General features: G+C 48.5%; 2 protein-coding genes across 29 annotated transcripts; one reads left to right on the top strand and one right to left on the bottom strand.

Annotated features, from left to right (window-relative positions):
* Nucleotides 1-850: 850 nt before the first annotated feature.
* On the top strand, nt 851-5,926 carry Tufm (Tu translation elongation factor, mitochondrial). Its single transcript, XM_005007553.4, has 10 exons — nt 851-1,010; nt 1,112-1,306; nt 1,922-2,088; nt 2,665-2,769; nt 2,852-3,016; nt 3,154-3,286; nt 3,368-3,472; nt 3,568-3,719; nt 3,808-3,927; nt 5,570-5,926. Exons 1-10 carry the CDS (start codon nt 968-970, stop codon nt 5,741-5,743), a joined length of 1,359 nt encoding a protein of 452 aa, XP_005007610.1. The 5' UTR covers nt 851-967; the 3' UTR covers nt 5,744-5,926.
* Nucleotides 5,927-8,246: 2,320 nt separating this feature from the next.
* Atxn2l (ataxin 2 like) lies at nt 8,247-25,083 on the bottom strand. Of its 28 annotated transcripts, none has more exons than XM_063226737.1 (24): nt 23,672-25,073; nt 22,181-22,217; nt 21,902-21,958; nt 21,744-21,815; nt 20,425-20,575; nt 19,917-20,041; nt 18,859-18,950; nt 18,037-18,237; nt 17,185-17,360; nt 16,915-17,025; nt 16,192-16,404; nt 16,030-16,101; nt 15,326-15,396; nt 14,876-15,165; nt 14,724-14,793; nt 14,065-14,211; nt 11,035-11,107; nt 10,755-10,942; nt 10,260-10,389; nt 10,047-10,168; nt 9,705-9,917; nt 9,304-9,547; nt 8,995-9,154; nt 8,247-8,731 (listed from the first exon to the last, which is right to left on the bottom strand). In XM_063226737.1, exons 1-23 carry the CDS (start codon nt 23,962-23,964, stop codon nt 9,000-9,002), a joined length of 3,303 nt encoding a protein of 1,100 aa, XP_063082807.1. In that variant the 5' UTR covers nt 23,965-25,073; the 3' UTR covers nt 8,247-8,731; nt 8,995-8,999. The 28 variants fall into 28 exon arrangements, with proteins under 28 accessions (XP_063082807.1, XP_063082806.1, XP_063082811.1 ...); XM_063226736.1 differs by having other exon boundaries at nt 8,247-8,754; XM_063226741.1 differs by having other exon boundaries at nt 9,358-9,547; nt 23,672-25,072.
* Nucleotides 25,084-25,641: the final 558 nt, after the last annotated feature.

Below are 25,641 nucleotides of genomic sequence, written 5' to 3' on the forward strand. Positions count from 1 at the left end.
GGTACCAGGGATCGAACTCACGACTGCCTGCTTACAAGGCAGGCGCTTATGCTGCTGAGCAGCCCCCTCCTTAAATAAAATTAAAAAAAAAAAAGAAATTTAAATTCTCCTGCCTCAGCCTCCCAGAGTGCTGAGTTTACAGGCACAAGCTACCACAACCAGTTAAGATCTCATTTTAAACTGGAGCCTACAAAAAAAAAAAAAAAAAAAAAAAAAGAGCTAGGCATGGGTGGCGCACACCTGTTATCTGAGGACTCCGGAGGCTGAGGCAGGAGGATGGGTGCAAGATCGAGGCCAGCCTGGGCTACATATGTCAAGTCCAGCGTTAACTACCCCAGCGAGACCCGGTCTCAAAAAAAAAAAAAAAAAAGAAAAGAAAAAAAAAAAAGGCGAGGGATATAGCTCAGCAGCACAGCGCCCACCTGTCAGCTACGAAGTCTTGAGTAAGATCCCGGTACCAAAAAAAACAAAAACAAAAAAACTGGGTGATGTTACTAATACCACTTTAAGAAAAAGTTGCGGAGAGACAAGTCATACTTGAGCTCAATTCTGAAATACAGTGAGGACTTGGTCCTATCTCTAGCTGCGTGCTGCCAAATCTCTCTGGTCAGCCAGAGACATTCACTTAGTACCCGCCTAGGAACCACAATGCCCATGAGCTTCCGGGGCACCGTTGCATTATGGGACGCTCCACATTTTCCCGTTTTCGTACCCGGAAGCCCTCGAGGCCGCAGTTGTGTAAACTTTCTCTATCCTTCTCTGTCCTGGACACACCAACACTGTCAGCTTCCGCCCCTCAGCCGGAAGACATCCGAGATGATCATAGAAACCGGCGGATAGAGGCGCCCAGGCGTGCCCTCTGGGCCTCCACTTCCGCCGGAAGTGGGCTCCCGCCGCAGGTGCCCTTCCTAGGTTGCACGCGCGGGCTCCCGCTACCTTGTACTCTGTACAGTGGCGGACCACTACAATGGCGGCGGCCACCATACTGCGCGCGACGCCCCGCTTTAGCGGTGAGGAGCTTGGGAGAGCTATGGTCGTCCGGAGACGTGGGAGAATCGCGGGTAGCTCGGCGCGGACCTCCACCCTGACTTCCGAGTCCTTGTTCTGACAGGTTTTTGTGCTAGCCCGACCCCCTTATTGCAAGGTCTGTTGCGGCCGCTGAAAACTCCGGCGTTGCCCTTCTTCTGCCGTGGCCTGGCGGTGGAAGCCAAGAAGGTCTACGTGCGCGACAAGCCTCATGTGAATGTGGGTACTATTGGCCATGTGGACCACGGCAAGACTACACTGACCGCAGCTATCACGAAAAGTGAGCGGGGTTAGGGTGGGGGTGTCCGACGAGCGCGCTCTCTATTGGAGGGACCCTAGCCAGGGAGGTGGGGCCAGAAGTGATTTTGGAGGAGTTCAGTGTGGCCCCAAGGGGCAGAACCGGGGGTGGAAGATGCCAAAGACAGATTGCCCTGAACCTAAAGAGCTTTTTGGTTATATACTGGAGGATCCCAGTAGTCTCCTTCTGGCCTTGCAGAAGCCAAAACTCGTATCTGCGGAGCCTCCTCAGCAGAGGCCGACCCCTGGAGAGGTCGTAAGGGCAAGCGCTTGAGCCCCTACCCCTTTTAATTTTGGGACAGGGTCTCTCTGAATCAGGTTCCCCAGGTTGGGCTCAACTTGGCAGACCTGCTGCTTACGCCTTTTTAAGTGCTGGGGTTTCAAGTGTGTGCTGCCATGCCCAGATACCTATACTCTTAACATTTCTTTCTAATCCAGAGTTCTCCTTGGTGGAAGAGAGGAGGTTTCAGAGAGGGGGGTCATGGAAGCTTTACCTTGTTGTGGTCTTTTATTTAGGTGGGAAGGACCTATTGGTGTGGCCTAAGCCATGCCTGTAGCTCTGAATTTGAGCTGAAAGGTGTTTTCTTCCTTCCATTAGTTCTAGCTGAGGGAGGTGGGGCTAAATTCAAGAAATACGAGGAGATTGACAATGCCCCTGAGGAGCGAGCACGGGGCATCACCATCAATGCGGCACATGTGGAATATAGCACGGCCACCCGCCACTATGCTCACACAGACTGCCCAGGTCATGCAGATTATGTTAAGGTGAGGGTTGCTGAGGACAGGGCCAGAAACTGCCTCCTGTCAAGATTAATGCTAGGGCAGGTGGAGGTTGGGGGGATGGGGTGTGTGGCTGGGTAGAGGGGGTGGTAGTGGTGATGTTAAGATATTTGAGCTTCCCAGCACTTGGGAGGCAGAGGCAGGAGGATCATTGCAAGTTCAAGACCAGCTGGGCTACAAAGTAAGCTCAAGGCCAGCCTGAACTGCACAGTGAGACCCTGTCTCAAAAAGACAGAAGAAAAAAAAAAAAAGATAATTGAGCTGTTTGGATGTAAAATTTAAGATTTGTAGCTGGGTTTGGTGACCTATAATCTCAGCATTTAGAAGGCTGGGGCAGGATTGCTGCAAGTTTGAGGCCAGCTTGAACTACATAGTTCAAGGCCAGCCTGAACTATACAGCAAGACCCATTCTAAAAGAGAGAAAGAGGGAGATGTGGCCATGCACACCCAAAAGTGAGTGGTGAAGAGATGGCAGAGAAAGAGGCTTAGGTTTTAACTGCTACCTTTGGCTCAGCAGAATAGTCACTGAACTTGGCTGTTTCTGCTCTTCCTCCTACCTAGAATATGATCACAGGCACTGCTCCCTTGGATGGCTGCATCTTGGTGGTGGCAGCAAATGATGGCCCAATGCCCCAGACCCGAGAGCACTTACTACTGGCCAGACAGGTACTCAGTCTGGGGGTGATACAGAAAGAGGGAGGAGGATCCCGTTGGGGGACTCTGAACACTATCTGTGTCTCATCTGCAGATTGGGGTAGAACATGTCGTGGTGTATGTGAACAAGGCAGATGCCGTCCAGGACTCTGAGATGGTGGAGCTGGTTGAGCTGGAAATCCGGGAACTGCTTACTGAGTTTGGCTACAAAGGGGAGGAGACCCCTGTCATCGTAGGCTCTGCTCTGTGTGCCCTTGAGGTGAAGGCAGGGCTGCTGCTGTACAGGATGGGGTTAGATGGGCTTCCAGAGCTTTGCACTATGTTTAAGTAGTAGCTTTTTTGTTTAGAGGAGCATTATGGAAATTGTATTGGTGTCCTGTCCCCTCCTCCTAACAGCAACGTGACCCTGAACTAGGTGTGAAGTCTGTGCAGAAGCTGCTGGATGCTGTGGACACTTACATCCCAGTTCCTACCCGGGACCTGGAGAAGCCTTTCCTGCTGCCTATAGAGTCAGTTTACTCTATTCCTGGTGAGGGCTGTTCATTCACACCCTTTCCTGAAGCAACAGCCAAGCCCAAGGTCCTTGATGTCCTGTCCTGTTTCCTCCCAGGCCGGGGCACCGTGGTGACAGGTACACTAGAACGTGGCATTTTGAAGAAGGGAGACGAGTGTGAGCTCCTGGGACATAGCAAGAACATTCGCTCTGTGGTGACAGGTACAGGAAGAAAGCCTTCTGGCCAGGGTTCCAGGCTGCCCTCTCCCGACGTTGATCCCTTGAGCCTTCTACCTCCTTTTCCTCTTCCTCCCTAGGCATTGAGATGTTCCACAAGAGTCTGGAGAGGGCAGAGGCCGGAGATAACCTTGGGGCCCTGGTCCGAGGCTTGAAGCGGGAGGACCTGCGGCGTGGCCTGGTCATGGTCAAGCCAGGTTCTATTCAGCCACACCAAAAGGTGGAGGCACAGGTAAGGGCTGCAGTGGCGAGCAGTGCTGAGAGGAGGATGGCTTCCAGCCACGTCCAGCCAGGCATAGCCCTGCCCTTTCTCCCCTCAGGTTTACATCCTCAGCAAGGAAGAAGGCGGCCGCCACAAGCCCTTTGTGTCTCACTTCATGCCTGTCATGTTCTCTCTCACTTGGGACATGGCCTGTCGGGTCATCTTGCCTCCGGGGAAGGTATGATTGGTAGAGGGACCATGCAGGAGTGGAGGGGGTACTCTGTTGGCCCTGCCTGAGCAGAGTCCAGAGATGTGATGTGATAATCTGGGGAGCTGAAAGAGAGCCTGGCTGCTACTGGTACAAGTGAAACTAATGACTGGTCTTGTTTGGGTTTTTTTTTTTTTTTTGGTTTGTGTGTTGCTTTTTTGTTTTTAAATTTATACATTTAAGATATACATAATACATTTATCCTAGGGAATTTGTATTGTTTATATCTTTTTTTGTATTGTTTATATCTTGCTACTGTTTTTTCCCCATTACCCTCCTGTTAACCCTCTCTTCCCCTCATTTACAATAAGCTGTTTCCATCTTTTCCTTCTCCCTTCTTTTTGTTTCTCCCCACCCCTCACTTATTCCCCTTTTCATTTAAATATTTTCTCCCCATTTCCCAGTATTTCCCAGTGTCTGTTACACAGTTGCTCATTTACACTTTTGGTTTCTCACACCAGATAAGGACAATGTAGTATTTATACACATCCAATTTATTTCACTTAGAGTGTCGTTCCAAGGTGCATTTATTTAGCTAAAATTTCTTGACCTTATCCTTTGTAGCATAGTACTCCATTATAGTAAAAAAAAACCCACATCTTTAATTTTATTGTACCAGGGATTGAACTCCTGATTGTCAGCCTGCCAGGCAGGCGCTTATGCTACTGAGTTAAATCCCCAGCCCAAAAAACCTCATCTTTATCCATTCATTGGTTGTTGGACATTTGGGCTGTTTCCAAGATTTAGCCATTACCAAGCGTGCCACTGTAAACGTGGGTGTGCATTATGTCGCTGTGATATGATTTTAATTCTTTTAGGAAGATACCAGGAAAGGGATTATCTGGGTTGAATGGAACCTCTGGTTTTAGTGTTTTTGAGGAATCTCTGCACTAATTTCCATAGGAGTTGCTGTACTCCCACCAACAGTGGAAAAGCCCCCCCCCCCCCCCAGTGTTGTTTTACTTTGAATCTTTCTTTTTTTTTTGTGCCGGGGATTGAATTCATGACCTTGCCCTTGCCATGCAAGCGCATAAGCCACTGAGCTAAATCCCCAGCCCCTACTTTGAATCTCTGGAATGACAAGTGATGTTGAACATTTTTTTGGGAAGGACTGGTCTTGAGGGAGTCCTTATCTGCACACCCTCTGGGCTGAAACAGGTGAAAAGCTTAACTATACCAGCATTTTACTTACAGAATCACTCCTCGGCTAAGCGTGCTTCTTGTCAAGTTTCTTCTTAAACATAAGGGCTCAAAGAAGTCCTATGATTGCCGGGCGTGGTGGCTCACGCCTGTAATCCCAGCACTCAGGAGGCTGAGGCAGGAGGATCATTGCAAGTTTGGAGGATCATTGCAAGTTTGAGACCATGCTAGGCTACAAACAGCTTAAGGCCAGTCTGAACTGCATAGAGAGACCCTGTCTCCAAAAAAGACACACACACACACACACAAAAAAAAAAGTCCTATGATTGAAGAAACTGCATAATCCAAGATTCCTGAAACATACGTTGTTTGCTGTCCCTGGATGGCATTTTCCCGTGATTTGTGACCTCAGCAGCAATCACAGAATGGTGGCAGTATCCTGAAGGCTTTGTGTACTTCTCTCATATTCCAGGAGCTTGCCATGCCCGGGGAGGATCTAAAGCTCAGCCTTATCTTGCGACAGCCAATGATCCTAGAGAAAGGTCAGCGTTTTACCCTACGAGATGGCAACCGGACCATTGGTACTGGCCTTGTTACTGATACATCAGCCATGACCGAGGAGGACAAGAACCTCAAGTGGAGTTGAGTCTGGACTTTTGCTCACGTTATCTTGAGTTTAGGACTGCCCTGGCCAGTCTTTCCTCCTGCTTTGGGTATCCTGAGGGCAGAAGCTGCCACCAGCAGAGTGCAGCCAGATGGACACTTCCCCCTGGTCATAGAGGTGGCCTGATAGACAAAGTAGGCCAATAAACTGTTCTGTGAATAGTAAGCTATGTGTCGTGTCCTTTGTATAAATTGGAGAAGGCAGGATATAGAAAGATATTTGATGCCCAGAACACATAAGCTTATTAGATTCCAGAGCCATTTTAACTGAGTTCCTCTAAGGTATTTTTTTTTTTCCCTTAGTAATGGGAATTGAACTCATGATTGCACGCTTGCCAGCCAGGCACTTATGCTGCTGAGTTAAACCTCCGGCCCCTCTAACTTGATTATCTCTGATACTGACACAGTCTATTCAAGGCCATTATCCTCACTGCTGTGACAGAATCTAGTCTGTGGAGCTTTATCAGAATGGTATGGCAGGAACAGAGTAAGTCGTAGGAAGTTGAGGCAGGAAGATCCCACATACAAGCCCCCTCTGGAACTTAGCAATTTACGGAGACCCTGTCTCAAAAATGGGACCAGGGAGCCAGGGATATAGCTCAGTGGCACAGACACCTACCTGCCTGGTAAGTATGAGGTCATGAGTTTGATACCCAGTACCAACAAAACCCTAAAAAACACAAATGAAGGGGCTGGGCATTTAAAAAAGACAAAAAAAACCCCACAAATGGACTGGGGTATAGGTCAGTGCAAAGGTCCTGGGTCCCATCCCCACTACCAACAAAACAAAACAACGGTCATCCAATGTGCTTAACTCAGGTGCCAAGGCCACATTTCCACTGAGTAGATTCTGGGTTGATACCTATCAGTTCTAAGAAAAGCAGCTGAAGGTCAGGAATAAGGTAAGCACAGTGTGATGACAAACACCTGTAACCCCAGCTATTTGGAAGGCCAGAGCAGGGGACCAGAAGTTCAAGGCCACCCTGGGCAATAGCCAGATTTACCTTAAAAATAAGGGCTACTCCATGTAACTCAATGGTACAGTGCCTGAAAAATTTGAGTTCAGCCTAGTGGTACACAATTGTAATCCCAGCACTCTCTAGAAAAGGCTGAGGCAGGGGGACCCAAAGGTTAAAACAGTCCTGCCAATTTAGCAAGACTGTTCTCAAAGAAAGGACTGGATATGTAGCTGGCATGAATGCAGGTGCTGCATTAAAAAACTTGCAGTATTTGCTGATTAAAGGCCATTTACTGTATTGCATGTAGTAAAATGCCAGGCACATTTTCTTAAGAGTAACTAGCAAGCTAACACCAAATAAAAAGGGCAATGTTCAAGCCAGGTGTGGCACTATAATCCCAGTTTAAGCACTAGGGTCATGAGTTTAAAGCCAGGCTGAACTACAGCTTCTGTCTTGGAAGGCTTCTCAGCTCCTGCCTCTTCCACTGCCAGCCCCCACCTCAATGTCCCCCAACTTTGCCATTATTAGCAGCAGCTAAACAAGTTCCTCTTCTCTATCATGTCCATTACCCAGGAAAGGAATCCACAGAGCCTGGAGCCTTCCTGTGCTCAACCCTAGGCTTTTGTCCAAGCAGATTTAAGCCTGCTTGATGCTGAGCACCAGAGCCATCCTTAAACCCTGGAAGTGAGGAATAACCTCCACTTCACAGACAAGGAAACCAGCATCAGGTAACAGGATGCCAAACTGCCTCCCTGACACCCCCCCCCCCCCCCCCCGTGAAGCCTGTTTCCATTTCCACATCCCAGACCTCTTCTCTGGAGACAAGGTCTTACTGTGCAATCCAAACTGGCCTTGAACTCCTGGCAGCCCTATCTGAAGTGCTGGGATTACAGGTGTGTGCCATACCCCTTAGCTCCCAACCCTTACTTGAACACTGGTTGCCCTAAACATGGCTCTCCCAACATTAGCAGTCTTCACAGATCTCACCCATGACGACCCCCAACTGTGTACCAGTAAGACTTTCTATTCTTCCAATGACAGCACTACAATGGATGTGTTTGCCAGGTGCTTTTAGTCAATGTTATTCAGAATGTCATAGTGATCAACTACGCAACTTTTTTTTGGTACTGGGATCAAACTCATGACCTTGTACTTGCCAGGCAGACTCTTAGGCTGCTGAGTGAAATCCTCAGCCCCTACAACTTCAAACATTAAATCTACAAGTCATTTGCAAATAAGCAGGGTCGCCTGACTCAAGAGGTGGAGCTAAGATCATGACAAGTTCAAAGCCTGCCTGAACTTTGTAGTGAAACTTGCCCCAAAAGACCAAAAAGGGTTTTTTTAAAAAAAAAAAAAAAAAAAAAGGTATAACCCTGATCTGGTTCCCCTCAGCCTCACCTTATCTTAGGTTTAGGGAAATGGACTACACTTTTTACATGGTGGGGAACAATAAGATAAACGTAACCCTAATTTAAGACTGACTCCTGTAATTTTACTCTTAGCTCCAAAGATCAAACTACAGTGAAGTTAAGTTAGTTTAAAATTTTATTTTTTTTATTTTTATTTTTTTAATATTTTTATGTAATAAAAAGTAAAAGTCCTTGTCCAACCATCCTTGTGGGGCATCTGTCTGTCTCACACGCAGGTCACTCAAGTTAATGGGAAGAACGAACAGGGGGCCCAAGTCTGAGGTTATAAATAATAGAAAATAAAAGATCTTCCATCTCCAGAGGGGGAATAGATGAGAGGATGGGAGGGCAAGACTGGGTGGGAACAGGCAGGGGCAGAGCAGGAACCCCCCACCCCGCTGGACCCTGGCCCTGCCCACTTTGAGGCCCCTCCCATTCAAGGTGCTTGGCAGGATTTCCCCAGCTCCCCAGGGAAAGGGGGTGGGGGGCTGGGACTGGTCCGAGCTGCTGGGGGAAGAGACATAGATCACTCTTCCCTCCACTCATGGAGGTCTCAGGTCGCGGCCAGGACAATCTTCAGTTCCCCGGGGGGTGGAAGGGGAGCTGCTGGGAGGGATGAGATTGAACTGGTTGGAGGGGAAAGAGAAGAGAGCAGGAGCATTAGAACCCAAGCAGCTGTCCCTTCATCAATGCGTCCAGGGGTGTTGCGGGGGTTATGTGGGAAGGAGCGGCCTCCTCAAGGTGTCTCATGGGGCTGTCAGAAGCACAGGTCAATCGCTGTTTCCCAGTAAGCCAGAGCCCTCACTCGTGTGCCCAGCTCAGCCCCCCACACCCCAGTCTGGCCCTGTCTGCTGCGCTGACCTTACCTCGGCTAAGTCAGGAGACAGTCGGGGTCACTGAGAGCTGGGGAGGCAGTGGGGAGGGGGGCTGCTGGATCACAACTGAGCGAGGACGGAGGGAAGCAAAGGACAGAGCCAGGAGCAAGCCCCTGGCGGCGGCGACTGTGGCTTCTGCCCACCCTACATACTTCACAGACAGGTGCAGGTCGGCGGGCGCCCTGTGGGACAGCCCTGCCTCCAAGACCCCTCACTCCCCGCCCAGAACCCGTGCATCCTGCCCCACCTGCAGCCCCTCAGCTCTTCCATGCCAAATTCCCCCAGCTAACGAGAACTCACGAATCCTGTCATCGGCTCCTCCTGGAAATCCAGGCGCCTGGCCAGGCTGCTCACCTTGGGGGTGTCCGATGTAGGGGTAGGGTGAGGGTGTGGAAGCTGAGAGTGCAGGCACCCCACTCTGGGGCACCGCGCCTTGGGGGGGCCCCCCATGGCTCTGAGGTGGGTGCAGCAGCATCACCTGGGGCGGGTGGGGAGCCCCAGGGTGAGGGGGCGGGGCTGCTGTGATTCCAGTTTGGACATGGGCCTGCAGAGAAGAAAACCAGTGGGAGCACTGTGGAGGTTTGCGATGGACTCTGAGAATGCAGTGTGCCAGGGACTCTCCCAAACTAGATCAGCCTCACACACATGGGTCATGTTCTTTAGCTAACAGGCTCTGAGGAAGTGGTCCCACGGGCTCTTACCTGGGTAACATGGGCCATGTTGGTGAAGCTGTGGGGCAGCTGTTGGTGGGGATGGATGGCATACACAGCGGCTGGTTGGGGGAAGCTGCTCTGAGGGGACTGGGCAGAAGGTCCCGGTGGCAGAGAGGGCGGTGTGCCTGTCAGGGCCCCTGGGTGATACAGATTCTGCTGGGGCTGTCCACTGCCCAGGTGTGGGGCCTGCCCCGCCTGGTGCTGTTAGGAATGAGTAAGGAACGCCGTAAGTGCCATTCAGTCTCCAATACCCAGGACAACCACTTGCTACTCCTGATCCTCCAGCCTAGCTCTTTCTCCCAGACACCCAAGACTCCCCATGGCAGGCACCTGGACAGGACTGGGGGCCGCATGCTGGGACTGCGGCTGGCTCCCAGTAGGTGTGGTGGCCGGCTGCGGCTGGTGGGCATGGAGCGGTGTGGCATGATGTGGATAGGACTGGTGAACAGTGGCTGCAGCAGGAAAGAGGAGAACCAGTGTTCAACACACAAGGGGGGCTGAGGAGCACAGACCAGAGCAGGAGGTGGACACAGCAGAACTCACCATAGAGGGCTTGAGGGGTGGGCTGCTCTGCAGATGGGTACTGGGGAGTAGAGGATGACACAATGGCCTGGGGGTGGCTACCCGACGTCAGCATGCGTGGGTTGCTTTGAAGCATGGGGGCAAACACCGGCTGGGGGTACAAAAAGCAAAGCAGTCAGCATGGCAAGCCTGGGGAGCTTCATCCTCCTGCTGGGTCCCTGTGTGCACAGCAGTACTTGGGCCTTGGCATAATGACCTTACTTAGGATTCACAAAAATCCTGCCAAGCAGATGCTACTTTACATTCCAGAGGAGAAAAGGATAGATACTAGTATATTCAGTACCTCATTACAGGTTATTTCTACCAGAGGCACGGTGTAACTAAGCCCAAGGCTGACACCAATCCTGCAGCTGGTCACCACCACAAAGACCACCACCTGTCTCCCTCCCTCAGTTCCTGAGTCCTAAACATGAACATGGCAGGGACTTGGTATCCCATTCCCTCCTGTGCCATCACCTGTGAGGGGTAGTGGGCCATCGGCTGCATCATGGCAGGTTGGCCTGGAAACTGCTGTGGATTGTAGGGGATGTAGGAGGAGTACGGTGTGGCAGCCACCAGAGGTGGGCCAGCAGCAGCAGCAGCCTGCATCATCGGAGGAGCTGAGGCTGGCTGGTGTTGGTCTGAGCGCTGTGGGGGCAGGGAACCTGGAGGTGACAGGAAAATGGTGCAGAGCTCAAGCTTCATCTGCCAAAGGTACCAGGAGGCTCCACTGACTGCCCCTCCCAACTCTGCTCACCTTTTGCTCCCCGGTACTTGCCCTGCTGCCCAGGCACTGAATTGGATACAGGATATGGATACATCTGTGGTGCCTAGGGAACAAAAACATAGATGAGGCTGAACACCTTGCTTATCAAATATTAACAAGCATTGGTGAAGCTGTGGGGAGGAAAGGAACCCTTCCACACTGTTGGAGGGAATGTCAACTAGTACAACTAGTATGGAAATCGGTTTTAAAGACAGAAATTCTACTGACTCAACTATTCTCGTTATGAGTTAAGAACTGGTGGTCAACTTAACGCCAGCTGGATTACATCAGCATGGCTTTGAGTGAAGATGCTCCACCTGAGGAAAACTGCCAGAATAAATAGGTGGAAAAGAAGGGAGGTGTTGAGGCATTAAGGAGGCATTGTGGGTTGTCCTACGAGTTGCTGTCTGAGCTGTTGGTTCTGGAGAAGCTTTAATCCTCACATCAAGCATTGCTTCCTGGCTCCGGAGGGCAAGACATGTGCTGCTTAGTCTCCAGGATGAACTCGTCACACTGCTTCCTGGCATGTTATCCGACTGTGCTTGTCTTCGGAGAAGAGGAGCTCGGGGCCTCCATGTTGCTGAGGACCGCTGTGGTACCTTCAGGACAGCCCTGGTCTTTGTTGTGAGTGTGACTTCTCAGCTCCAGCGTAGAACCCTCATCCCACTGACCCTTGGGTCTTCTTGGCACAGATCCGTAAGAGACTGGCTTGAGTCCTTCTTGTGGGCTCTGGGCCTCCAGTTGGACTTGTGGAGGCATTGTCCTGAGCTCTGGATTTTTATCTAGACTCATATGGGACATTGCTGTGGGGTTTAGGCTCTTGACTAAATAATCTACGTCTTTGGTGTTGCGGATAGATTTCCTGCATTTTCCTGTGTTAACTTCTGGTGACCATTATGAAAATATTATAAACTCCATGTCCTGATCTGAATTGTTCTCTATGTACAATCCCTGACTACAACAGAAATTGGTACCAGAGGAGTGGGGTCATTGCTGTTATGTTGCCTGGCCATGGGACTTCAGAGCCTTAGAAATTAATTTGAAAATATTAGAGACTGGCCTGTGTGCTGTATTATTTTGGAGACTCTGGTAGGAACCTGGAAAATCAGAATGCTGATGGAAATGCTGCCAGTTAAGATGAAACTTGGGACACTTCTGTTGGGAAAGACTGCAGTGGCTGCTGGGGTCCAGGTAGTATAGTGTGCTTTAGAGGAAAGTTGGTCATCTTGTTTGTATTTAGAGATATTACCTGGGTGGCAGAAGAATTTCAGTGCAGTCTACTTTTGGGATGGTAGCATGGTTACTTTAGAGAACTTTTGACCAGATGTATTTTGAAATTTAGAGCAAAGCACCAGTAGAGTAATTTAAAACACTTGGCCAAGAAGAAGGCTCCATTAGAACTGTGGGTTGTAAAGATGAAACAGAGAACATGGGTGTTTAGAATAGGATAATGGAAAAAAGCAAGAGTACATCTGAATTGCAGGAGATTCTTCTATTTTAGTCTTGCCATGCCATGTTAAAAGTTAATGGGAAGCAAAGACTGTATTGTAATTGTTCTTTTAGTGTGGCTTTAATGTTTTGTATGTTTGTAACTGGGTTAATGTGTTATGTACTGTGTCTTAATGTTGAACCTTGGTCACCTTTTAAATGTTTTGGTTTTGATGCAGGAATTATGCGTAAAAAAGAACTGTGTATGTATGTAATTGTACTAATGTAACAAATCTGCTACTAAGGGCTATAGTTTAAGGAAACGTGTGGTTAGTTGACCGGGGTGGATTGTTATGGGTTAAGAACTGGTGGTCAACTTAAATGTCAGCTGGATTACATCAGCATGGCTTTGAGTGAAGATGCTCCACCTGAGGAAAGTTGCTAGGATAAATAGATGGAGAAGGGAGATGTTGAGGGGTTGAGGAGGCATTGTGGGTTCTCCTACGAGTTGCTGTCTGAGCTGTTGGTTCTGGAGAAGCTTTAATCCTCACATCAAGCATTGCTTCCTGGCTCTGGAGGGCAAGACATGTGCTGCTTGGTCTCCAGGATGAACTCGTCACACTGCTTCTTGGCATGTTATCCGACTGTGCTTGTCTTCGGAGAAGAGGAGCTCCGGGCCTCCATGTTGCTGAGGACGGCTGTGGTGCCTTCAGGACAGCCCTGGTCTTTGTTGTGTGACTTCTCAGCTCCAGCGTAGAACCCTCATCCCACTAGCACAATTCCTTCATCCTGCTGGCATACTTTCTGGCTTCCACCACTGAACCTTGGGTCTTCTCGGCACAGATCCGTAAGAGACTGGCTTGAGTCCTTCTTGTGGGCTCTGGGCCTCCAGTCGGACTTGTGGAGGCATTGTCCTAAGCTCTGGATTTTTATCTGGACTCATATGGGACATTGCTGTGGGGTTTAGGCTCTTGACTAAATAATCTACATCTTTGGTGTTGCGGATAGATTTCCTGCATTTTCCTGTGTTAACTTCTGGTGACAATTATAACAATATTATAAACTCCATGTCCTGATCTGAATTGTTCTGTGTACAACCCCTGACTACAACATCCCTTTCTAGGAATCTCCCCCCAAACACTTAGACTTCAGTGACACATACATAGCTACGTTTATAGCAACACAATTTACAATTATTAAATCTAAGAAACATCTAGAAACAGAAAATGCATATTTTACACAATGCCACAAAGGACAGATGAGTCGTTTGAAGGGGAGAAAAAGTGAACCTTTAGACCTTATCTTTAACTACATAATATTAAGTAAAACTCAATCAGCCAAACAGGCTTAAATATTACATATATCTTTTACAAAATGGGAAAGGGACTACAAGATGGAGGGAGAAAAGAATTGGGCTGTGTTATGTACCTGAACAAACTCCTAAGGAATGTAATCATTTGCAAATATATTTGCAAAACCTACAAACAAAACTGAAAAAGAAAAAACATCCAGAACAGGTCTGACCTGATCTCTTAGCCCACCCAAGCCAACTCCACCCCTTATAACCTAGACTCACCCAGCCTCTCCTCCTACCTGCACAGCTGGTCCCATGTGGATCTGAGGTATGTAGGAAATGTACTGGGGGCTATACAGTCCACTCTGGCCTGCTGTCAGCACCGGGATGGAAGGAGTTGAATGAGTCCGAGGCCCTGGAGAAGTAGGGGTACTGGTAGATTTGTTCTGTAAAAGACAAGAGAAGACAACATTTCATTTGTGTCTAACCCCATTCTGACCTGCCTACATTAACAGCCAGCATTCAAGGAGTGCCATGTGCTTCAATTCTACAAGGCAGGATGCGAACCAAACAAACTTTTTGGCTGAAAAGGGTAGTGAGTCACAACACCAACAAATTCCCTGTAAGCGCATGCCAAGGGCTTACAAGCAGAAGCCAAGTTAGTTGGTCTGGATGAAACCCAGTATAGCACAACTACTTTGCTCAAATATTACATGTGCAAATGCTAAGAAAAACACCCCTCAGCCTCTTTGGGATCTGTTCACCCCTAGCCCTCGAGCCATGTCTCCTTCCTCCCCAAACTGGCCCAAGTGCTATTCCTACATTTGGGCAGCATCTCCTTGCACCTCCAGATAGTCTAGAGGTACTGACACTCAGTTGTTTCCCCTCAGTGGCATTAGCGCCCCCTCCCAAGGCTCCCTCATAGAAGGGAAATCTGCATTCTCCTGCCCCATCTCACCACAGATAGGAGAGGTTTTGTGGGATTGAACTCCTTTGCATTAGGGTTCAACGTTGATTTTTTTACTTGTCTGTAAAAGAAAATGCAGTAAGCCTTCACAGCTTGCTCTTTATTTATTACCAGACACCCACCCAGCTCCCAGCCCCACTTACTCATTAACAGGACCCTCATCTTTTTCATCCCCCTTGAGGCCAACCGGGGGGCTGCCAGTCTGGCTTGGACAAGGTGGCAGAGGCTGCTCTGGCCCCTCAGTGGCTCCTGTTGGTGCCAGGGGAGGTTTGTCGTCCTTCTCTGAACCGGATTCTGTCTTGGAGGAGACTGGTGACCCCATAGTCTCTGAAGTCAACAGTACATCCTCCTTCTCCTTTCCCTTGGCCTCCTCCTTTAAGATCCGGGGAGGAAAAGGATCCATGGTGGTCTCAGGGGAGCTACTGGGCTGCAGCTGGAAGGAGAGCAACACCATACAGAGTCTTGTCTGGACCAGATCGCAGGCCCTGCTGGAGACTGGATCTTCTACACACTTGAACCTCTGATTGTTTTATCAAATAACTACAATGCCCCATATTCTACAAACATCCCACCTTATCTCCACCTCTGCTCACCTTAAACTGGGACCCAAATTTTCTTAGTTCTTCCAAGTGAAATCTTTTCTGTTCATTCTGAAGGCCAGGAACTATGAGAAAATAGCGAGGAGAAGAAAAAGAGAAAAAAATATAATATGCTTTTCTCGCAGGCAGCTTACACAGTACCATTAGTGGATAAGGAACCCAAGAAGGCCATGCATGGTGGTGCATGACTACTACACTTGCAACATTCAAGAGGCTGAGCCAGAAGGACCACCACAAGTTCAAGGCCAGCCTGAGCTATGTAGTGAGACGCTGTCTCAAAAAACAAAACCCAACAAAAGAAACCCAGGAAAACAAGGCATTCTTGAGAATCTACAAGTGAAATTAGGATCAAAGGGTTGACAGAAACTGCTTCTGAGTCCTAACAATTCATTGAAATGTTCTCCCTAACAAAGGGGCATTAGACACTGGCAAAACAAAACCACCCTCTAGACTGGTGATGGAGCTCAGCTGGCAGAGTGCTTGCTTATTAGTACACACAAGGTCCTGGGTTCAATGCCCAGCACATACAAAACACATGGCTGGAGGGGGGGGGGTCTTCTTTGGTGCCAGGATCAGAACTCAGGACCGTAGGCTTGCCTCTTGAGGTGGTATACCACTGACCCATATCCCCTGCTAGGAAGACTATTTCTTTAAAAAAAAAAAAATCCCCACCAAATTCCAAAAACAACCACCCTCACCTTTGCCACTTATCCGGGCCAGCTCCTGGGGCTCCAGAGTTCTGCCAGGTTCCTTAGTAGGGAGTTCTTTTACTGAGCAAGGAGAGAGAGAGATGCCTGAAGGTCTGCCTGCCCAGAATCACACTTCACGTTATCAACAGCCCTCAACTGCCTAGCTCTTACCATCTGTGGGAGTCAGTGAGATCTTCGGAGAAGCTGGGGAAATGGAGCCTACTCCAGGATCTGTAACTGATGATGTCACAGGTATGGAGGCTGAAGAGGTTGCCACTGCTGAGCCCATGGGGGGCTCAGGACAGGAAGCAGAGATGGGGGCAGGTGCAGCAGACTTGGGAGAGCGTGGAGGGTACATCCGCCCCACTGGAAGAAAAGGGAGAGCTGCACAATGGTTACTGCTGGTCAATAAGTGAATTACAGGGACTTATTAAAATCCAGAGAATGTACATTCATTATACCCAGGATCACAAATGTGAATGTCTAGGAAGACCAAGGCAGGTAACAAAAGTGGATAAATGGCCTCATGGGCACCATGAAAGCCTAGAAATGCTTAAAGGAATAATTGTAATTCTGTGCTACCCAACTAGAACTACACAGGAAGGTAGGCTCACTACTACCACAACTTTCTGTATTTCAAAAGACACATTCTATGATACCTGTTTTACAATGTTAGCAATAAATTCATTTCTGAACAAAAGACATCTACCAGCTAGGTACAATCTATGCAATGCTAACTATGGATTTCTGCACTAGAGAAACAAAATTGCTTCTTCAACAGCACAAATCTTAACTCCTCCCTGAAAACATCTTCAACCTTGCATTCCAATCACACATTTACCTCCCCATATAGCTTTCTATTCATTTTTTCATCCAGTACTACTGAAGCTTTACCTGCAGACGGCGGTGGAACAGAAGCTTCTCCGGAAGGCCTACTGTTGGGTGAAGAAAGTGTCTTGGCACCTCTCAGAGGCCGCTGTGCTTTGGGGGACATGCGGGAAGGGCCTATTTTATTTTTTTAAAGGTGAAGAAAAAGAGACAGAGCACTTGCTATTATTTTACCACCAATACATCATCCTCCCAACTTATGTAAACCTTTTCAGTGACTCGCCATTCCAGTTTCTTCATGTCCCTTTTCCATCCCACACCTGCTCCTTAACTCACCTCCATTGATACCTCGTGCCTCAGAACCTGGGCCAGGGCTGCTATTGTCAAGATGGTGCGGGCCACGAGGGGGCAAAGAACTAAGGCCAGGCCGGCCGCCCCGAGAACTGCTGCATCGGACTCCTCCCCGGGGACCTTCTCGAACTCGCTGAGGCAAAGGAATATACTTGCCCTCCCTGGGGAAAGACGAGGTTAAGGGCAGGTAGCCATTAAGTCCTGCACATTTTGGCAACGTGAAGTTTTCCTTTCTGAGCTCCCTCCCCCGCTTCCACAGTGCCTGGCTCCAGCCCTTTTCACTGTCCCACTTATAAGCTTATGACCTTATATTATATGTGAGCACTGACTCAACAAAGCTAGCCAGTGTTTCACAACTACAACTGACCCATGAAAAGGGTTCACAGGCAAGATTTTATTAGATGTTTTTCATGTAGAATTTTTTTTTTTTTTTTGTAAAAAGAACAAACAAACAAACAAAAAAAAAGAACAAACATTGCCTGGGTGTGGTGGCACCTGCCTGTAATCTCATCACTTGGGAGACTGAGACAAGGGAATCACCTTAAATTCAAGGCCAGCCTGAACCAGACAGTGTGACTCAAGCTCAAAACGAAACAAAAACAGTACCTATGTATGAATCAATAGGCAGAAAAAGTATCCTAAAATTCTAAAAATTTTTTTCTTCAACTAATAAGCAGATTATTTAGTATCATTGGATATCAGTCTCCCAAATCTAAACACTGCTAACTAAGTATTCCCCTACATCTTCACAAGGTGTTGAAGTTTAGTAACACCATACAAGGCCCTTGGCCAGGGTGAAACCACTACCCAACCTGTACTGACTGATCCAGTAGTTACCTGGACGCCAGGCTGGGGCTCTCCCGCCCTGACCCCTGCCGCTGGACTGCGCTGTGTTTCTCCTCCTCTGTGCGCCCATCATCATTTTCCATGGCAATCCGTAGGCGATACTGGGGGCTTGACTCAATCTCTCGAGCCAACTGGGCCGCACGCAGCTCCCGCTGGCGGAACTCTTCTGAGTTGTCCTTTTCTAAGGGCACCCTGAGAGAGAACACCCATAGATCACTACCATACCAGTGCCACAGAACAAGAGGACAAAAAAGAGCATTTCTTTTTTTTTTATCAGTACCGGGGATCAAACTCACAATCATGCACTTGCAAAGCAGGCGCTTATGCCACTGAGCTATCCCCAGCCCCAAGAAGAGCATTTCTATCAGTCCTAACCAGCTCAGGCACATATGGCTGCTTAATACCATCAATATCTCAGCGTGGTGCTGAGGACTGAACCTAGTGCCTCATATGTGCTAAGCAAGTGCTCTACAACTGAGCTATGTCCCTCGCCCAATAAGCATGTTTCTGAGCCATCTCCTGGGCCCTAGGCAGAGTGCCAAGGCAGATTCTGAATCTGAAGGACATGCAGAACCTTATCTATTTTAAATTCGAAAGGGAAGGTATAGGTGGGATAGCCAAGAGATCAGCTACTTCTATCCACAGATGGTCTAGAATCAGAAAAATTTTGAGAATACATTTGCAAGGCAGATCAGGAGTGAGGGAAAGGGTACCTGGTTACCCACAAAAACTTACATTCCACTTAAGAGATCTGTCTTCTGCTGGTGACCTCATACCCTATACCACACCCCCTGGGAACAACAAGGTACTCACGTATAAGAAGAGAGACTGCTATCATAAGTAGTCTTCACACCATAGTTCTCCTCATTGAACTTAAACATTTCATTGGGATCCCATCCATTGGACTAGGAAAAAAGGAGAATATTTAAAACCTCACATATCATTTTCTTCCTCAGTTAACGACTTCAAGTCACTAAAGCAAGAGTAGAATAAATACATGTCTAGTAACAGTTATCAACTTCTATTGCCAATTCACAGCATAAACAGGACTACCCTATAAAGCTGAAAATTTCTAAGATCTAAAAAACTCATTTCCAGGTTTCTAGTGCTGAGACTGTAAAACATAGACACAGAGTTTTATGTTATAGAGGCTAAGAAGTCTTTTTTTGTAGTATTGCAGATTGAATCACTAGGGCCTTCAATGAGCTACCAATTTTCTTTTCATTTTTCATTTCTGAAAGGTTTCACTAAGTCACTAAGTTGCCAGGTTAGATTCAAATTTGTAATCCTCCTGCCTCAGTCTCCTGGACAGCTAGAATTACCGGCATGTACCACTATACCTGGCTAAAAGGGCACTATTTTTATTAAAAAGATAGTGGCAACAAAGCAGATTTCTAAAACAAAAGCAAATGCAACTGGATGTATATACCTAGTTACAAACAATAAAATAGACCTGTGTCAAAATGCAAAGTTCAGTCGGGTGTGGTGGCTCACACCTGCAATTCTAGCACTCAGGAGGCTGAGGCAGGAGGATTGTTTAGAGTTTGAGACCAGCCTGGGCTACAAAGTGAGCTCAAGGCCAACCTGAACTACAGAGACCCTATCTCAAAAAAAAAAACCAAAGTTCAAAAGGCAAGAAAACCAGATTCTTTTTCAACCTAACCATACCAGAACAAAAATTCCTTTACTCAGGGAGATTTTAAATGCACTGAAGCTTGATTTTACAAAGGAAAATGAGCCTACAACATCAACAATATTGTTTACACTTGCAACTGTCAATATTTTCTTCCTCTTTCCAAAAATCAACTCTTAGTTTCAAGGGACCCTCACTGCCAACAAGTCATACTCTGGATGCCCTGCTTAGACTATACCATGTCAGACTCAAGGTCGTAGTCATCACTGTTGCTGTCACCACCTTCCCAGCGCTGAAGCACTTTCTCTTTGTGCTCCCCATTCACCTTTGAGTTCATGGCAATGGCTGAGTCAGTGAACTTGTCTGTAGGGACAGAGGTAAACATGAGGAGTCAGGTAACACTCGGCAGCTTTCTTTCCCCTCAGTCTTACTCCCAAACCCCCACAGTAATTCAGGATCTAGACCCTAAGAAGTCAGGACTTATCAAGAGTATGTATGCACGGCTATCACAGGGCAGGACTTGGGAGAAGAGCACAACTGTTGAAAACCAACCACACAAAATATAAAGAATCACAACACAAGCAGAATCCAACCCACTACTATGTTTTCAAGAAAAACTCAGCCACCTCCCTCAGGAGGGAAAAATGGTAAATGAAAAAAAAAAAAAAATCAAACCAACACATTCTACCTGCACACAAACTTCCCTCTCTTCACAGACTGAGTCTGACACAATAGCCTGACAGTACCTTTAGTAGCATAATTGAAATCAACGTTTCGGAAGTGGACAAGCATCACATCACTTGGCTTGAACACCATGGTATCCACAATATCTTCCCGACGAGGGCCGCCAGCTGGCTCAGATGCTTTCCTGTGCACAGCATCTACTGCTAGTTCAAACTACAAAAGTCCCATCCCAGACATCCAGTGATTAGTATCAAAAAACATGAAAGATAAAAACATAATAAAATAATAATAATAAAGAAATATTAAAATAATAAAAAAAATTCCCTTTTTAAATTTCCCCAACACATTTCTCATGTGCCTTGTCTTTTCCATACTAGCCACAAGACTTAACAAGCCTCAAACACAAAGTTTGAAATTAAATTTAAACTGAAGGCCTGCTAGGTTTAGTAGCACTCACAATCCCAGCACTCATGAAGAAGAATATTAACAGTTCAAGACCAGCCTGAGCTAACAGTGAGTTCAAGGCCAGTCTGAAACAATTAACACTATGGTCTGATACTACTCAATCCACCCCCTCAATTGGGGGGAGTATCTTTTTTTATTTTTATCTTTTTTGGTAACAAGGGTTGAACTCATGACCTTGCACTTGCCAGGCAGGCACTTGTGCTGCTAAGTGAATCCCCAGCCCTAATCTTGGGTCTTTTTAAGTCAGGCTGCAGTTCAGGTTGGCCTTGAGCTCACTTTGTAGCCCAGGTTAGTCTAGAACTTTCAGGAATCCTCCTGTCTCAGCCTCCTGAGTTCTGGGATTACAAAGTGCATCATCCTTTGACTGTATTCTCCCCCCCCCCCCAAAGAAAGTAATAAGCACTAAGGAGTAATAAAATCCAAGATGTGTAAATTTTGTTGTAAAAAAGAGAGGGGAAAAAAAAAAAAAAAGAAAAAGAGCTCTAACGGATATAACAGCAAGTGTGTTTGGGGGTGTTAAATAGCTGACTTTATCAATGTTTTTGGAACATTGAACACAGCTGTTTGCAGTCTCCCTGTTTGAATGTCCACCTTGTGTTCTTTGATACTGTGATTTGAGGAACTATTTTCAAGAAAATAGTGTGTAATCTACTAGCAGGTAATTTCTTACTGTTATGGTTTTTTGTTTTGTTTTGTTTTGTTTTGTTTTGTTTTGTTTTGTAGTTCTGTATTGCGTGTACCCTTACGCCGCTTTGGTTTGTTTTGTGTTTTTCTCTTTTTCCTCTTAAATAAAAAAAAAAAAAAACAAAAAAAACAAAGTGCATCATCCCACTAGATAAACCCCTCAATTTCATTCTCTTCCTCCTTCTCCTCCTCCCATGCAGCTCTAAAAATAACCTAATTTGGGTACACTGACCTTTGAACTCAAGGTTTTGAAAATGCCTTCATAAGTGGTACCATTTTTCACCTTAACATCACAAGTGGAGCCCTAGGAAGAGTGAGAAAAGTAAGAGTGACTCCAAAAAATTTATGCATTCTATTTCTCAACCAACCTATCGTTTGGTGTGTACTTACCACAACAGCCGTCAGGAAATGTAGCATCCTAGAATTGTTATAGACACCTTCAAACACCTGTCATTAACATATGAGAAAAAATAAAGGCACAGTCAGCACATACTTCTTTGTAAATGGCCACATTACACTCATGTCTTGTTTGTGTAGGGGCCGCTGGCCTTTCCGAACCCAAAGGACTACATCTCTACCTAACCAACTTTTACATTCCCACCTAACCAACCTTACATTCCCAAGTATATTTTAGAACTACGTGTCTCATAGAAGAACAAAAGCACTCACAGGTGACTGTGGGGGTCCCTTTCCTGTGCTCTGTCCCCTGTAAAAGAAAACAAGTTACTGTACTGCTTAACAATAAACCCAAGACCATTTGCCATGTGAAGTTGCTGGTTTAGATTCCAAGCCAATTAATCACAATTTTTCAAATTCTCATCTTAAAGAGGTAAAAAGGATCATGCATAAATGCCAATAAACACATTCTCTCCAAATGCCAGTATATGAGAATGCAATCTCAACAATGGCTGTCCATTGCTTTAAGAGCCAACGCATCACAACATCCTCAGTTTCTCCAAGCGTCAGAGCTGCATGCTTCCAACAAACCAAGACTACAGCATTCAATAATCGACAACCCACTCAAGATGTGAAGGTGATCGCTCAGGGAGCACAGGTGCACTTAGCTCAGGCACACATAACCTTCCAAGCGCTAAAATCATTTTCAGCAGCCTTAATGCCTGGCCCCCTGGAAGAAGGGGTATTCCTTCAGCAACCACCCGTAGGACCCTCATCACTCATTCAGCCTGTTACCCACTCTGCAGGAGTCACCAATCGCCAGGTAACACTGCTCCTTGATGGCTGATGTAACCAGCGGTAGAAGAGGGCGAAGAGGGGGCCGCCGGTGGGGCTGGGGCACAGCGCAGCCGCAAAAGACATCCACCAGGAGGCCCCGCCTGGGCTGCGCCTGCGCCCTTTGCTCACTGGCCTCCAAATCCCCCCCCGCCCGCCAGCAGAACCCATTACGCTTGCGTATACCGCCTCTCTCCCATCCCATGCACGCACACACAGAGAGAAGGAACTGAGTGAGGTGTCCGCTACTCACCGACTAACACCAAAAGAAACCCTGCATGCACACGCCCAGTCCCAGCCCTACGCGATACCGAAGCACACGAACGCCCAGTTCATGAGACACAGCATCCGCGTGCACGTTTGGGAGGAGAGCTCGCGCGCGCGCGCGCGCCCTAAAGGCTCCGACCACAACCCACCGGGCCGTTCCTCCTTCCGCGCCCCCGCCCGCCCTGCTCCCCTTCTACTGGCCAGGCCAGGAAGGAGGAGGGAGCAGCCCGACTCCAAGTCCCTCCCTCCCCATTGGCCAAACTGCGGGGCGCGCGCCCCCCTCCATTGGCTACGGCTGGGGACCCCTTCCGGCGGCTGACTCCCCATTGGCTGATGCTGGGGACCGCGAGACCCTCCGCGGTAATGGAGCCCGGGACCCCGATCACCTCCTCGCCCCCCCAACTCCCCGTTCCGACGGCGCCGGCTAGACGCGCCCCGCCTCCCCTCAGGGCCCAACCCGGAACCCTCGCTAGGCCCGGGGAGCCAAGCATGGTCCCCAGGTGCCCCGGGGGCCTCCCGGAGCTGTGGCTCTACGGTCTATGGGGACCTACCACAGCTTTCTGAGGCTCCGTGTCCCTGGACGCCCCTACCAGACGCCGGCTGCGGACCTTTCGCACCGGAACCGAGCCCCGGCCCCCTGCCCGGAAGCCCAACCCGCTTTACCTGGCACTGCCGACGGCAGCCACCCCCGGCCTCTCCTGATGCTGTTGCTGCGACGGCGGAGCCAAGACGCTGTCGGCTCCGCGACGGAGCCCGCTTCCAGCGGCGGTCGTGGGCGCCAGGCAGGGCGAAGCGGCCGCGGGAGGTCCTGCGGGAGCTGCGGCGACGGCCAGCGGCCCCGAGAGGCCGCCGTTGGGAGGGCTGGTGCCGCCAGGAGGCCGGCGGGCCACGGCCTGTTGCGCGGGGGGCGGCTGCTGGGGCTGGGAGGTCTGTTGTGGCGGCTGAGGCTTCAACATGATGGCAGCGTCCGGAAGGAGAATTAGAGGGAAGGGAGAGCGAGGGGGACCTGGGGTCGGGCCCCCGGAGGAGAGCGCGGGAAGCGAGGGGGATCGAAAGGCTGGGGACCCGCCGTTGGCGGGCGGGGGAGCCCCGCGGGGTCGGGGGTGGATCGAGCAGACCGCGGCGCGACGAAGCGCCGCGAGGCGGAAGGGGAGGGGGTCCCGCGGAGGAAAGCGAGAGAGCGCGAGCCGGTGTGGCGCGCGTGCGCGTCGCCGGGAGCAGGGAAAGGAGGGAGGAGCGCGCGGGCGGGAGCTTCGCGGGGGGAAGGGTGGGAGGAGGGCGCGCTGTGCGAGGTGCCCGCGCGCGCCAGTCGGTTGGCGCCGAGTGGGAGGAGAGGATCTAAAATAGGTGAACCTCGCACTCCTAACCCTTGGGGCGAATAAGGAGCAGCGTAGGCGCTCACGCGCGCCAAGGACTTGGGTCTCTAGCTCTCAAACCGCCTTAAAGCTGGAGGCTGCTGTCGCCTCACAATGAGCGTGAGAAGCGCCGGGGGAGGAGCCGGCGAAGCGCAAAGGAAGAGCCGGTCGCCCCGCCTACCCGCCGGCGTAACGTCAGGATGCTTCCGCTGCAGTGTGAGGCGTCACGACGCAGCGTGAGGTTCTTCCGCCACTCGGGGGTCCATGGGCGGAGTCTCGGATGCAAAAGCAGTCCCCAGGCTAGAAACCTAGTGCTTCATTTGAACAAGTGGTAGCATTCTTAAGGCGCTATTGTTAACCTTATCTGCTTTAAATAAACGGTTGATGATAATTAAAAAGCTCTCTTAAAGCCAGGAGGTGGGGTAATCCCTGCACTCTAGGAGGCTGAAGCAGGAAGATCACCAGCTCCAGAATGTTCTTGGACAACTCGTTGAATGCAGAGTGTATATATCCATAATATTAAAAAGATACACATAATTTTTTTTAAAAAAAAAAACGGCTGGAGATATACCTCAGTGGTAACACGGATAGCTGGGGCGGGGGTCTGTTACGGTGCGCACAACAGGAAGCACAAAGGTCCTGAGTTCAATCCCCAGTGCAGGAAGAAAACACAATTGAGGTAGAAAAAGGTGGAATGGCTCTGGGTTAAAGGAAGCTAAAATGACCACAAACTAAAATACTTTATACAAGTCAAGATTTTATAAAACAGAAGATACAAATGTGGCACAATGTTAACTGGTGAATCTAGGTAAATGCTATACTGGGGTTTTTGCATTAGACTTTTTTTTATGTAGTCCAGGCTGACCTTGAGCTCATGGTGATCTTCCTGCCTCAGCATCCCAAGTGCTGGGATTACAGGTGTCTTTAGACTTTTAACTTCTCTGTATGTTTGAAATTATTCTCAAGGAATTGTGTACACATATTGTTTTATGACACTGTGTTCCACAAATATGTGTAATTCTCATGGATCAAACATTTTTAAATTAAAAAATTTTATTAGTTCATGTTTGCAGTACATGACTGTTCATTGTGATACTCATACAAGTATATAAAACATAAAACGTCAAAGAGAGAGAGAGAATAAGAAACTTCAGCCTAAACTATAAAGTATTTGATACTTAACATGAAGAAAAGGAGAACAAACCATCAAATTATATGTAGAGAGAGCATACTCAAGTTATTAGTGATCAGGTTTTACCTCTTAAGAATGCCCTGTTT

This window comes from Cavia porcellus, unplaced genomic scaffold (genome assembly GCF_034190915.1).
Source record: "Cavia porcellus strain 051 isolate PalLab524CR breed Dunkin Hartley unplaced genomic scaffold, mCavPor4.1 scaffold_16, whole genome shotgun sequence".
Lineage (NCBI taxonomy): Eukaryota > Metazoa > Chordata > Mammalia > Rodentia > Caviidae > Cavia > Cavia porcellus.

Excerpts from the sequence above, each read along its gene's own strand:
- Tufm (XM_005007553.4), top strand. The coding sequence starts at position 968 with ATGGCGGCGGCCACCATACTGCGCGCGACGCCCCGCTTTAGCG. Across the intron at positions 1,011-1,111 it reads CGCGACGCCCCGCTTTAGCG|GTTTTTGTGCTAGCCCGACC; the intron begins GTGAGGAGCTTG and ends TTGTTCTGACAG. Across the intron at positions 1,307-1,921 it reads GACCGCAGCTATCACGAAAA|TTCTAGCTGAGGGAGGTGGG; the intron begins GTGAGCGGGGTT and ends TCCTTCCATTAG.
- Atxn2l (XM_063226737.1), bottom strand. The coding sequence starts at position 23,964 with ATGTTGAAGCCTCAGCCGCCACAACAGACCTCCCAGCCCCAGCAGCCG. Across the intron at positions 22,218-23,671 it reads GCTGCCGTCGGCAGTGCCAG|GGGACAGAGCACAGGAAAGG; the intron begins GTAAAGCGGGTT and ends TTTCTTTTACAG. Across the intron at positions 21,959-22,180 it reads AGGGACCCCCACAGTCACCT|GTGTTTGAAGGTGTCTATAA; the intron begins GTGAGTGCTTTT and ends TGTTAATGACAG.